Source organism: Crocodylus siamensis, chromosome 15, assembly GCF_052110815.1.
Source record: "Crocodylus siamensis isolate JL-2025a chromosome 15, ASM5211081v1, whole genome shotgun sequence".
Lineage (NCBI taxonomy): Eukaryota > Metazoa > Chordata > Crocodylia > Crocodylidae > Crocodylus > Crocodylus siamensis.
In genome coordinates this window covers 39454479-39468379 of record NC_143409.1, presented here as the reverse complement: position 1 = coordinate 39468379, position 13901 = coordinate 39454479, and the positions used below count along the sequence as shown (strand labels likewise).

The 13901-nt window shown below is 49.2% G+C and overlaps 1 protein-coding gene across 2 annotated transcripts; it reads left to right on the top strand.

The window, feature by feature from the left end:
• Nucleotides 1–370: 370 nt before the first annotated feature.
• NMB (neuromedin B) lies at nt 371–13617 on the top strand. Of its 2 annotated transcripts, XM_090029210.1 has the most exons (4): nt 371–648; nt 4873–5084; nt 11911–11951; nt 13332–13617. In XM_090029210.1, exons 1-4 carry the CDS (start codon nt 483–485, stop codon nt 13345–13347), a joined length of 435 nt encoding a protein of 144 aa, XP_089885336.1. In that variant the 5' UTR covers nt 371–482; the 3' UTR covers nt 13348–13617. The 2 variants fall into 2 exon arrangements, with proteins under 2 accessions (XP_089885336.1, XP_089885337.1); XM_090029211.1 differs by lacking the exon at nt 11911–11951.
• The last annotated feature ends 284 nt before the right edge of the window (nt 13618–13901 follow it).

Below are 13901 nucleotides of genomic sequence, written 5' to 3'. Positions count from 1 at the left end.
GGGCACTGTGGGGATCACATCTCTGGTGTGTTTTCCTCCTCACACCAACAAAATTAATGGGACTGAAAAGCATGGCATGTCCCAGACAGGGAGGGGCCCTGCACAGCTGGGAGAGGCACGCATAGAGAACAACATTTTCCAAGATGTACACCTAGATCAACCTGGCTTGTGATGCTGCCCTGCCTGATGCACCCATCTCAATGTGGTCTATGGAAGCCCCTTGGCAGGGAAAGGGTTAAAGCTGAAAGACATGACACGGAGAGCCTGCTGTGCGTAAGGACTGTGGCTTGTATTATTCATCTGCCAGTCTCCACCCCAAAGTTGGATTATTTAAGCAGAGGAAGGCAGGCAGGGAAGAGGGAGCCAGAGACGAACACAAAGGGGCAGGAGTAACTGGAGCACTTGGGAAGCAGGGGCACTCACCAGCTTTCCCCCTGCGCTGTGGGCATAGTAGCATCAGGCAGCTCCCTGGTGTGGGAGCCATGTCAGCAGTGCCAGCGAGCAGGCTCCTGCAGATGGGGGTGCTGGGCTACTTGCTCCTCTTCTCCTTCATCTCCTTCACCTCCTCCGTCCGCGTGGACTTCACCGAGCACTGGAATAAAGCTGCCAAGATCAAAGTCAATCCCAGAGGCAACCTCTGGGCAACAGGTACTTGCTGCTTTCTCTGGGGGGTACTGCTGCACTCCTGTCATGGGGAGGGAGCTGAGTGGGTGCAATTCATTGCTGCAGCTTCCCCCGGCAGGTGTTTCAGCCTCTTCCCTTCTGTGCCCCCCCCCGTCCCATTTTTCTGCCCTGGATGCAGCTTACCAGATCTCTGAAGGACTCTTCAGGGGGGATCAGCCCTCACTCCCTATCCCACCACAGGGGTTGAATTGCATCTGAAGTGAGGGGGAGTGAGTGACCAAGCCTCTGGGCTTGAGCCTGCACCTAGGATGTTTGCCAATGGATCTGGGAGTATCTGAAGCCCCAGACTGAAAAATCTGGGGTGGAGCATACTTGCTGCTTGTAGCGCCACATATGGGGTTTGAACAATTGAGTGTTGCTCAATTGAGAGGATTCAGAACTGATTTGGCTAATTTGACCCGGAAGACGAAACATTTTCCAAAAAAAAAAAAAAGAATGAGTGAAGGGTTCTTGGAGAACCCTGATGAGGTGAGATCCCGAGGCCACCGTTTGCGGAGGGCGCACCACCGCCCCGTCTCGCCCGCCCCGTCAGGGAGGTGGAGCATGAGCGTACGTGCTCGGACCCGAAAGATGGTGAACTATGCCTGGGCAGGGCGAAGCCAGAGGAAACTCTGGTGGAGGTCCGTAGCGGTCCTGACGTGCAAATCGGTCGTCCGACCTGGGTATAGGGGCGAAAGACTAATCGAACCATCTAGTAGCTGCTTCCCACCGAAGTTTCCCTCAGGATAGCTGGCGCTCGTCTGTCTCCGCAGTTTTATCTGGTAAATGCCATGGCAGGGGGTCGGACTAGATGATCTGCTCAGGTCCCTTCCGACCCTACAAACTATGAAACTATGAGAAGAGCACAGCTCTCCTATCCTCCCTCCTCTCCTGTCTGCTCCCTGGCCACATTTGGACTTTTAAGGGAACTTTTAATTCATTGAGAAAACATCCCAGTCTGCTTCAAAAGCCAGGGGCTTTCACTGAAGTCTTAGGTTAATACAAAGCTACGGCATCATGTAACTGTCCTGATGCAAGGGGCAGGGAAGGTGGCTGGTAGCTGTATGAGGGGGCAAAGACGTGTGCCAAGAGGGGCTGGACGGAGGCAGAGAGGGAGTTTGTGTCAGTCCATACCCACCCAGAGGTGCTCTGCTCCGATGCTGCACCTGATCTTAGACCATCTCAGAGCTGCTGTAGCCTGGCTTTGGAGAGCTGGGGATTGAAACCGAGAACAGGGACCTGTGGAAAATGTAATCTCTTTGCAATTAAGAGTGGAATTGGGAGGGGATGAGGGAGGAGCATCTGGGTGAGAAACCAAGGGCAGCGTCTTTGTTGTGCAAATGTTTGTTCTGGCCACAGCTGTGTGGGGAGCAAAAGGATGCAGTGGGAGAGGAAGGGGGCTGAAGGGAGGTTTTGTGATGCTCCAGGATGAGTTGGGAACCTGGCTGAGATGAGCAATCTGTGGGGTTGTGGTTTCTGTGGGGCAGGGATTGATCCTTGCCTCTAACAAGTGCACCTGGGCAATGCGTGGAGTTGAGAGTCAGCTTGAATATCCACATAGCACAGGAAAGGAAGGTGCTGCTTGATTTTTGGTTTTAGCCGCGTTGGTCTAGGGACATAGGCAGGTGAGGTTCTTTGGGTAGATGCAATAGCTATTTAGTTGGTCTAATAAAAGATATCACATCTACCCGAAGAACCTTGCCTGCCAGGGGCTGCTTCATACAGTCGAGGCTCTCTAGGGCAGTGTTTCTCAGCCCATGGGTTGTGGCCCAGAAGTGGGTCACAAGAATATATGAAAGGGTCGTGAACAAACTTTAAAAATGGATTAACAAATTTTAAAAATGGATTCTCCTTTAAAGGAGAAAAATGTGGGAAACGGTGGCTTTTCCCTTGCAGGCTGGCAGAGCTCCAGCCTGTGAGGGGCTGCTTGGAGCTCCCCCCCTCCACACCCACACATCGGGGGGTTGGGGCTTAGGGGTGGGGGGAAGTGGGTCAGGAGTGAGGGGCACTGGGTCAGGACTGGCCATCGATGTTTACAAATGGGTCCTGGTAAAAAAAAGGTTAAGAGCCACTGCTCTAGAGGCCAACTGGCAGCACCCAGAGGGGAGAGGGAGATGTCTGTGCTCACTGTCTCAGTGCTGGGAGGCTAGAGACCAGCTGAGATGCAGGGAGACAGACACAGAAGTGAGTCCCTTCCATGAACCAACATGCCTGTGCTTTACCCATGCCTTCAGCCAGAGGCTGCCATGCTGTTTGCTGGGATTTCACTGAGTCCAGGAGCCTGAGTCTGAGTGGACCATATTTCATTTCCAGCAAATGCTCTTCTGGTTTGAGGGGTCTCTGATCTGGGGCACTCAGAGAACAAACTGGTCCTGGCATCCCCCACCTGGGAGGGTCCCCAGGCTGTGGAGCAACCCGGCCATGCAATTTGCTGCCTGCAGGGTGCTCAGGTGTTTTGTCTTGCCAATACAATTAATTCAAGCAGGAGAAAAGGAGAATGTGAGGCAGAGGGGGGCTGAGGCAGCAAGCAGGAGGTGGGAGGAGGCCTGAGGGAAGGGAAGGGCCAGACCCAAGGAGGTATTTAAATGCCTAAAAGCTCATTGATTTTGATAGGACTTAGATGCCTAAAGAAGTTTATAGATCTGGCCCAAAGTTCCTTGGATCTTGCAGGGTAGAGCTGGAAAGCAGCTGGCCATGGGAAGAATGGCCAGCTGCTTTCTGGCAGTCACTCAGCTAAAAGGAAAGGGCCAATATTGCTGACTTCTCAGCCAACACCCTCCCAGTACAGTGTGCCAACACGCAGCATGTAAAGCTGCCTAGAACTGGGACATACTGGCTTATGAAGCAAGTAATCTTAGCTAAGAAAAGGTGCAGCTACCAGTGCCAGCACTGACTCCAGAGAGCCCCAAGGCTAATGACTGAGGGGAGCAGGCTTCAGTCTGGGGAAAAAACTGGAGGTGTGGTGACAGATCATGATAGCGGTTTTCAAATATTTGAAAGGCTGCCAGGAAGAAGAGGGAGGACAACTGCTCACAGAGGTAGGGCACATGGCAATGGGTTAAATGCAGCAAAGCAGACTGAGATCAGATCTCATGGAGAAGCTTCCCAGCTGCAAGAACTGTGAGATGATGGAGCAAGCTGCTCTGGGAAGATGTGAAATCTCCTTCATGGGAGGTTCACAAGAAGAGGGTGGATAGATGGCTGTCTAGGATGGTTTAGATACAAGTGCATCCTGCAGCTGGACTGGATGCGGTGACTGGAGGTCCTTTCCACCCCCACAGCTCCAGGGGAAAGCAGAGGAACAGCAGGACTACCTGCCAAGGCCGAAATATCCTGAGCCGTGTGTGCCTTTAAAATGTGTTGTTCTGGCACCTTTGAGAAGACTGTGAAACTTATTTTATTAATAGTGCTATCTGAAGCTGAGCAAGCAAGGGAGGGAGAGTATGAGGGGAAGGTGGATGTCAGGAAAGCAACTGTGAATTTTCTTACAGATCAGAAGCATGAGCGGGCTCGAGGGGGCTGAAGACTTGAATTTTCCTCTAGTTGAGAAGGGAGTCCAGGCAGGCTCAGGTGGAGGACAATAGGCTCTTCCAGGAACCTGAGCTCCCTTCAAGTAACACCACCATCACTTGTTCTTTGGGGAGCAGGCTGATTGCTTTCCAGTGGGACTCTGTATTGTACGAGTGATGCTTGTATCAGCTCAGGGGTGAGACCCATGTCCTGTGTTACTGGGAGCTCACCCATGGTGAAGTGGTTAGCAGGAGGAAAAATAAATAATCTGGAAACCAAGCAGCAACAACCACAGAGCAAGTCTCTGTCTCTCTCTGTGCTGGTGCTCTGACAGGGGACTCCATCACCTGCATCAGCCTCTGAAGGGCCAGATATTTCAGACTCACTTGTTCTGAAATAGGAAATTCACTCCTTCCAAAATGCCTGGGTGCAGCTTTAATCCTGCAGATTTTTGGCATCTAGGGAAACACCTCCGGCCACCATTAGCTTCCTTTTCACTATCTCTCCTCAGCCAATGGTGGGATGGTGCTACCAGATCTGGTTTCCAAGGAATCCCACGGCAGTGAGGAGAGAGTGACATTACAGTCTCATTCATGGCATGGTGCTATTGACTCCTACCTTGGATCCTGCTGGCAGAGCAAGGGTCTCCTGAATGTCTGCCCCCTCCATCATGTAAAGAGGTGCATTATGTGATTGCAGGTCACTTCATGGGAAAGAAGAGTATCTCAGGCCCTTCACACCTGGAGTCTCCAGAGGATGCTGCCATAAACTCTGTCCCAATGGCCTTCAGCCCATCCCTCCGAGCCATCCTGGAGGACATGAAGGAGCTGCTTACCAGGGAACTCCTGAAAATCCTCTTGCAAGAGAGATTATTAGATGAGAACCAAGGAAAGCACGATCTTGCTGACCAGGTGAGCACTGAAGAAGCCATGGGAGGGAGAGAGATCAGAATGAGAGAACATGGCAGGCAGCAAGGGGGAAGTTGGGGGCCAGAGCAGGGTCCCCCCACCCTCAGACGGTCACATGGTGGGTCCCCCAGGAAACCCCACCAAGGTGGGCTGGAGGAGGTACCTCCTTTGGAAGGGGAAGGGAAAGTGGAAGGACTCAGTGGGCATTCATGTGGAGGCAGCAGAAACACTGGCTTCAGTTTCTGAATGGGAATCCCTGGGTGGGCAGTGTGAATGCCACAAAAGTGGGTTGCCTCTCCACTTCCATGAGGCCTTGGTGATGGAAGAGCTTTCATTTGGTCCCAAGCATTTATAGGACAAAGGCTGCAGCTTCATCCCCTCTGCCACCCATGGGAAAGTCCCCTGACTCTCTGTCCCCTCTGTTCCTGGAAACAGTGGGGACACACTAGCCTGTGGCAACTAGAGAATAAAAATCCCTCTGAGGTATTGGCAACCCCTGCCAGAGGTCTGTCTCCATCAGTGACAGCGCTGAGGTGTCACATCACAGAGGAGGAAGGAAGGGGTCCCTCATACATCCATGGCACTGGGATTCTGCATGTGGGTTGTCAGTCTCCTACCCCAGACACATAGAAAGCAGGACAATTTGGATGAACTGGTGAGGTGAGCAAAGGAGGAATGAGTTCCTGGCAAGTTGCTCAGCTAAGGTAATGGGCTAATTCAAGAAAAGTTGTTCCTGGGAAATTTCAAATTGCATTCTGGGACACTAGGAGAATTGAGGGAGAAGAGGTCAAACTCCTATAGTTCCCTGTGCAACTCCCATAATTCCCTTGCATGGTTCCCATGGGTCTCCCCTGGTCTCTTGTCCTAACCCTCTTATGAAGGCTGGCATGAAGGTTTGAAGGAAAGGTTTCTACTGGAGCCTGATGAGCTAGCAAAGTTGGAAAGACAGGCAAGTAGCTCACCAAGCCCATTGTGAAGGCTAAGTGCTGTACTTATGCCACTTCTGGATCATTGACCATGCCCACAGATGTCTGGAGACATGGGGCAAATTAGCTGCAAAACTCCAGCATGAGGAGGGAGGTGTTTGTCATCCCACTGGACCCAGGTCACCTTGGCACTGCAGCACCAACACACACAAAGATGTGTGTTCCTGTCATTATGATGGTCACAGGCAACCTGCTGTGCATGGGAACATGGGTGAGCAGCGTGGGGATACGAAGATCCTCAGGGCATAATGATGTGCAGCTCTAACTTGTAAATCTGATGCAGTGGCTGATGGGAAGCCAAAAAAGAGATTTGACAAGAGTCACGATAAGACCAAATTGGCAGTCATAGCTGCCCTCTGTATGGACAGAAGACATGGGCTCAGATACACCCTCACCATGGACAGTCATCTGGGAGCTGGAGGGCAGCATCTGTGGAGCCACAACCAGTGACAGTGGCAGTAACTGTGACCTCCACCTGCTTCAGTTCATTGGCTCCATAGCTACTTGTCACCCCCATCTCCTCCTCCATGCCTCTCACCTGTTTTAGATTCACACAAAATTGCAGTGCAGACAGAGTAGATTATCCCACGTTTTCCCAGATCTCTGCTCAGGATGTTAAGCTTAGCTCTGGATTTGTGGGATTTTGGGGTGTGTTTTTTCTGAAAAGTACCTAAGCGTTCACTTTCAGTGCTCCCACAGTGGTGCTGTCAGGGTACAGTTTCCCATGATTTGATTAATTCCCAGTCAGTCTCAGTATAGTTTCCTGGTGTGATTTCTGCCCTAAAGTAATAACTGTACCTCTTGAAGGCCAATATTCTGGTGTCACCATCTCCTCTGAACTATTTGCTTTGACCAGGCCAAACAGCCAGGCTGCATTATGTTATTTCTGCACAATACTGAAGGATGCTGCTTAAACTTCCTATGCTCATTGCAGTGGTTTTATCAGAAATGCTCAGGCATTGGTGCCTCATGGGTGGTTGTCACTTTGATCTCTGCGCTCGTTCAGATTAACTCAGATGCCAACATGAGATTCTTGTAAATAACTGATACTGGGGACCATGTCACCTGGTAATCTTATAAAACCTTTGCGCAGGGTTTGTGGTTCCAAGCCTTGGCAGGAAGAGAGGTTGTAGAAGGCAGTGATTGTTGGGCACTCCAGGTGGGACGTGCCCTTTATTGAGAGCACAACTGGGGGGTGCCTGTTAGGAATGAAGTCTAGGTAACAGCAGTGGGAAAGCTCTCATTTTTTATTGCCTGTCTTTGAGTTCCTCAAACCTGTGCAAGGTTTAGAGTTTTGTCTTAAGTTTTTTTCAAACCAAGATCCATTGCTTCCTGCAGGTTGTGTCTCCCCGATGCTGCCATGGCCAGGCCAATCGTCAGATGGCACAGTGTAGTTCATGCTGTGTTCAGGTCCTTCAAAAGCAGTCACAGTGGGCAGAGTCCTTCCTCTGGGAAGCGCCTTCCATCAGTTATGCTGAGGAACTTGTTAAGTTCCCTGTTACAAGCAGTCCTTGGACTCACAACACAATTGGTTCCTGAAAACTGTCTTAAGTCAAAATGTTGTAACTCAGAACTGATTTTCCCATAGCAAACAATGTTATAAATGGGCAATTCGTTCCTGAACCAAGGCCCAATACCCTATTTTTACCAAAAATAACCCAGAATTTTGTACTCAATCAATTATAGATGAGCAATATAGCTACATTAATGTATTATATTGTAAATAGCAATCATATTGATTTGGAAGGACTTCTTTGAGGTGAGTTTGCTGGACTTTTTATGGGCTCTTGGTTGGACTTTTTGAAGGGTTCTTGGCTGGAGTCTTCTCAGGAGTCTTGGCTGCAGGTTTTTCTGGAGTCTTGTCTGCTTTCTTAAAGAAAGCGTCCAAGGAAGTTTGGACGGATATTCTCCAGCGAGATGGGTGATGCAGTGAACATGTTCACTGGCATGGTGTCCTGTCGCAGCAAGCATTGTAAAGTTGAAACTGATGCCAGAAAGTTGAAACAGGGTGTCAATTTATAAACCTTGTAAGTGCAAAATGTTGCAACTTGAAACATTGTAAGTCGAGGAGTGCCTGTACTGACTCCCTGCACAAATGGGTCTTCTGATCATTTTTCTGGGGCTGTCCCAATCCCACTGAAGCCTTATGGGATTTTTCTGTTGACTTCAGTGGTTTTCAAATGAGACCACTGAAGTGGAAGGCTAGTTCTGCAACTTTCCATGCATTTATTTTGTCTCAGGAATAAGAACAAAGGTGCAGTAGGGTGGTTCATGAGATGAGTCATATCCAAGACAGCCATGTGTGTAGATTTTAGCACTTTTTAAACTTTCCCTCTTTACTTGGGAGCTTAGCTCAGGCTTAAATCTGGAGAGACAAAGGCATTCCTATAATGATGGCAGGAAATGAGGCCCATCAGTCCCTGGGTCCCCCAGCTTGTTCTTAACATAATATTTGTCTCTTACATTAGGAGTTTCCTGTGCTTTGTACTACACCGAGCAAAATACTGACATGTGCCAAATAACAATGCAGATTATAATAGGGGGTGTCCAAACTGTGGGTTGGATCAGGTGTGTGGAGCTGTTTCACCCACCCCTTGGAGCTCCTAGAGGGACCCAGAATTTGGGGGTGGTGTGAGCAGGGTCAGGGCCCACTGCCAGATTCCCATCAGCTGGGAACACTGTGGGCAGCAGAGGACAGCTGGGAGCAAACAATGGTTGCATTAACCTCTTTGTTGCCACCTTTGCTTGCCTTACTGATGTTGGGTCCAGATCTTGGGTCTGGATCAAGCCCAGAAGGAGCCCTGCAAAATAGATCTGTCCCAAGGGCCTGCATGAGTTTGATACCCTTGGCTTATAGGATAGAGGAATTGTGTGTACCCCTTTAGGTAGGATGTGAGCCTCCATATGGCTCTCAGTTGGTCCTGCAGTTCTGAAGCCACAGGAGCCCTGCTTAGAACAGCAGTGTCAATGTAGACGGCCTTGACAGTCCTGTGCAATTAATTCTTGGTTATTTGTGCAGTGAAGGTAGCAATTTGGGTAGTAGGAAACCAGGTTTCCCAAGTGTGTTGTATGGTGGGAGTGGGGGGGAACAGGAGAAGGCTCTGAAATAAATTAGAGCCAAGTTTGGCTGACAGCCCTGGAGCCCAGACTGGTTACATGCATATGTAAGTAGTTTACAGTACCTGTTGCAGTATGTAATGTCCATTAAAGTGTCTGGTATTTTGTCAGTGTAGGCGTGTCAGGTAGGAACTGAAAATGCTAACAGAGGACTGAGGAAATGGACCAGCATTTCCTTAAGGGAAATTAGTGTTTGAAGGAAATGCATCAGAAACCTAGAGACAACAGCCCTGGGCACCCACTGAGAGTGGGTGCTAGAACAGTAGTCATGCCACTACTGGCCAAGCCACCACCCTCAGTGGCCTGGCCACTGCTGTCAGCCAGGGCACAGAAACTGGTTGTTATACTGCTGAGATGCAAACAGCTTTATTTCTTCCTGAGTCATATGAAGAAGCAGTAGCGGGAATTTATACTGTTCAGCTTGAGAATGTAACAGCTAAAGAAATACCAGACTTTTAGTGGTGGAATTGGACTCACAAGTCATACTGGGCTCACCAGGTGGTTTGCATTCAGTGTTCAGAGACAATTTGATAAAGAGATAAGCCAGAGATGATAGGGAACAGATACATAGAATACAGAATGTATCTGATGGCTTAGGGTGCTTGCCTGATGAATACACAACAAAGATAAGCTCGCAAGTATAACCTGTAATATATGTGCCTTGTAAAATCCCCATAGCACTAAGGGATATGGTTAAAAAGAATTGCATCACATGGAACCATTGCAAGCTATAACTAAAGTGTAAGAACCTGAGAGTAGATCAATTCTGTAGTGACTGTAAACAAACCAGAGCGAAATGGTATAAGAATATGCTCAAATCTTAGAGATTTGAACAATGCAACATTGAAAGGAACATGTTTCCATTGCCTTCAGTTGAAGACATCACTAGAACATTAACAAGAGCTACAGTTTGCACTGTCTTAGATGCCAATAGTGGGTTGTACCATTGGATGACAAAAGGTCAAGACTTTATATAGTGAAAACACAATTGGCTGGTACAAGTCTGCTCAGGATCCTTTGGGCATCTGTTCAGCTCCTGAAGCATATCAGAGAGTGGTATGACAATTGTCTGAAGGCCTAGAAGACATTGAATGTTATTTAGATAAAATACTGGTGTGAAGAAATAGCAGATGAGATTATGAAGAGGCCTAGGAGCATTTGGACACATTGTGAAAGGAAACTGTGACTGAATAAGAACAAATGCCAGGCGGCTCTGACAGATGTTGCTTCACAAAAGCACTGATAACTCGCAACTTGCTGCCGAACAGAGAAGGCCACAGCAGCTCAAGGCTGAATTGCAAAGATTCCTTCTTGGCTGTCCAGTGGCTGGCTTCAAGAAGAGAGCTGATACTCTGGATAATGTGTGGCTCATAGCTTGTTGCTTAAAACATTTGGGGAATGAGGGGTGCATACTCATACCGCTCTGGGTTGAGGGGTGGTGAGAACCTAGCTCTCTTCCTCCCTGGGTTCTCCTCCTCCCATGCCCCAATGACTAGGCTCTGGGGCTAAAAGGTAGGATGGCTCCCTGGTTCTACTCCTCAATTCAGACAGGTGGAGGGCTCTTGGCCACAATGTGTATGAACCTCAGTTTATTTCTTGCACAGATTCCCTGAGCCTGCTGCAGTTCCCCACTAGCTTTCCTAGCTCTCTCCAATGACACAGCAGCTTCTAGTGGGTGTTTTTGGGCAAAATTAGCAAGATTGCTCTATTTGACATGCTACGCACTTGTCACTTTCTTAATTCCCCAATGCTTTCCAGGCTGGTCATGCTTCATGAGTTCCTTCATCCAGCCACAGTTTCAGGAACAGTTGATTTTGTGGGTTGATTGTTTGTAATAGTGAAAAGCCTTGGCTTTCGAGTCAGTGAATTCTTTCTCATCTGCTTCAACAGGTGTGTTAAGTTATGCAGTGGATTAATAAAACCTTGGCATCCCACCCTTAGTAAATACAGCCAGCTTCTTCTCATCAGTTCTGCTATAGAACCGAGTACAGAAAGTTTGTATTTCCTCAGGTTTCTGAGCTTTGCTGGTTGCCACATGGGGCCAGGAAGGAATTTTTTCTGTGCTTGTTGCTGCAGGTGTTAAGGTTGTTTTTTTTCCCACCCTCTTTAGAAGCACTGGGTGTTGGCTGCAGCCAAGGCTAGGGATTTTGACTGGGGTTTGCTGATGCTCCTGTTGGAATGAAAACCTAGAGGTGCCTAGTTCAAGCATGTTGCAGTGCTGCTCAGGGGCAGACTCATCACTGCATTTGGGATCAGGGTGGAATTTACCCAGGGTCAGAATTGCGTGGGCTGTTCTGGGGGGTTTTGTTTTCTCAGTGGTGGGGGGGCATGGCCCTCTTTTTGGCTCTCCCAAGTGTATTTAACAACCCATCCAGTAGCAGCACATTGATAGGTTCGAGTGTTCCTGATATCTTTGGGCATTGTGCCTTGTAGTTGTGTGACAGGGCTGCCTGTGTAGGGTTAGGAAGAGGTTAGACAAGCACTTGTCTGGGATGGTTTGGACAGTGATGGGCTTGTCTTGAGCCAAGGGTTGGACTAAACAATCTCCAGAAGTCCTTTCCAGCTCTATTTTTCCATGATGTTATGAATAACCATTGTCTTCTTTTCCAGCCTCTCCATATAGGGGCCTGCACCTGTATGGAGCTGTTCAATGAGCCCCTTTTTCCCAAACAACAAGACATTTTTAACCCCTTTCCTTTTTTTCTTTCTTTCTTTTCCTTCAAAAGGGCAGATCACTCACTCCCAGCCCTGGTGCTGCAGCCTGCAGGTTAGTTGGACTTTTCCCAGTACCTCTGCAGCCTCTTTGTTTTGCCAGGTTTCAGGATTAGGAGCCCACCCTTCTCACCAACTGGTGTGTCTTTTGTGCTTTGCACAGCAAAATTGTATGAAGGGGCAGGTCAGAAGGTGAACCTGGTCCATAGGGCTTGAAGCACACCAGTGTTGGTAGCCAACAGCATGCAAGGATGTGACAGATGACATTGTATCCATGTCTTTGACTTGTCTGCCACCACGGCCATCAACCCATTGACAAGTGGGCCTCCCAGTTTGGGTACAGGTCTGTATCAGGGCTTGAACTCAGCCCTTTGAAGCTTTAACAGATCTGCCACCCTGTCTTTTTAAGGGGGGTAAAAATAGCCAAGTTTAACCAACTGTGTACGGCCTGAACTCCAACTCCATAGAGCCACTGCTGCTCTGGGGACAGGGTCTGAAACACAGACCTTATTCAGTACTACTAGAAGGTTTGCAGACTATTTAAAGGAACACTACCTCTGTCCTCTGCATTACTGAGATGCTTCAGCTGACAGCATCAACCTCTGCAGGGACATGGATACCTTGATGGAACTGTCCAGCATCTATGGCCCAAATCTAGGAAATGCCTGAATCTTGCTCCCTTTAAGGATGATGGTTGCATGCTCCCTCCACAGTTGTCTTTCCTCAGACACTGTGCTAGACAGTATTTCACCTGGAGACAGATAGATGGAAACATGTCCAGGCAGGGTGAATGACTCAGAGGAATGTGAATGATGTGCATATGGAAAGGGCTGCATGCATATGGACAGTAGAGGTGGTTGAACCAGGCAGGTGGGAAGCAGTACTTGCAAAACCATTGCTGGAGTTTTCTGTGGGTCCCTCCCCCACACCCTCCTCCCTTGTCTCAGTTCCCTGGTTAGTGACTGGGTGACCAGAGCCTGGCAAATCATAATGCGAGGCTTCTCTTGTGCTCGCAGCCACTGAAAGCTGACAGGTGCAGCTACCATCACGTCATTGTGGGATATTCTATCAGGGTGAAATTCACCCCAGAGCATGGAGCCCAGGTGATCTGGCTGCCTGCTGGGGGTGGGGGGGAGCATAGGTGGGTGGGGTGGGGGGAAATCTATCCCTGCTTGGGTCTGTGGGGACCTGCTACATGGCCTGGAAGAAGCGCTGAATCCCTTGGGAACTGATGAAAGCTCTGATCTGCCCCCGTTTGTGCCAGGCCATTTCATTCTATGCCCTGTGTGTGGTACCCAGGGGATGCAGCAGCACCCTGCCTGCTTTCTCTGTAGCCCAGGGCTGGTAGGATCTACCACAGGAGATGCTGAAACAATGCCGTGATTAGGACTGACATGAGTCCCTGGCAAGCCTTACTGTGGCTTTCTCATTCCAGGAGATGGGGTTGCTAATGAAGGTGCTGGAGAAATATCTTTCAAACTGAGGAGGACCGGTGGCCGCCATCCACATGGAGGACTTGGGCCAGTGCCCCCGACGGTCTCACTAGTTTACAGGGAATGCCCAAGGGCATTCCCCTTGTGGTGTACTGTGGCTGTGTCATTTTTTGGTTATTTATTCTTACTGTAATATTGTTCCCAGAGAGTGCCTGGGGGACAAATCCAGCACTTTCTATATATTCCCCTCCCTTCCCCACTGTGGATTCTGCATCATTGACATTTAAAGAGCCCCTGTGAATAAAACCAACTCTTTGCACAGCATGGGTGACCCCTTGCCTTGGAGTCTCAGGACAAAGGCTGGAGCAACAAGCTACTTCAAAACAGCCAGAGCCTTGGGTACAGATGGGATTGGTGCAGGGGCTTTGCAGGTATCCTGGCCTGTAGCAGGTGGGGAGAGGCGATGTGAATGGGGTGAGAGGGGCCACTGAATACTGGCAGGGAGGGAGGGTCTTTAAATGTGGATGAGGGATTGTTGTGGGTATGTGGCCATGAGACTGAACAGCAGCTGG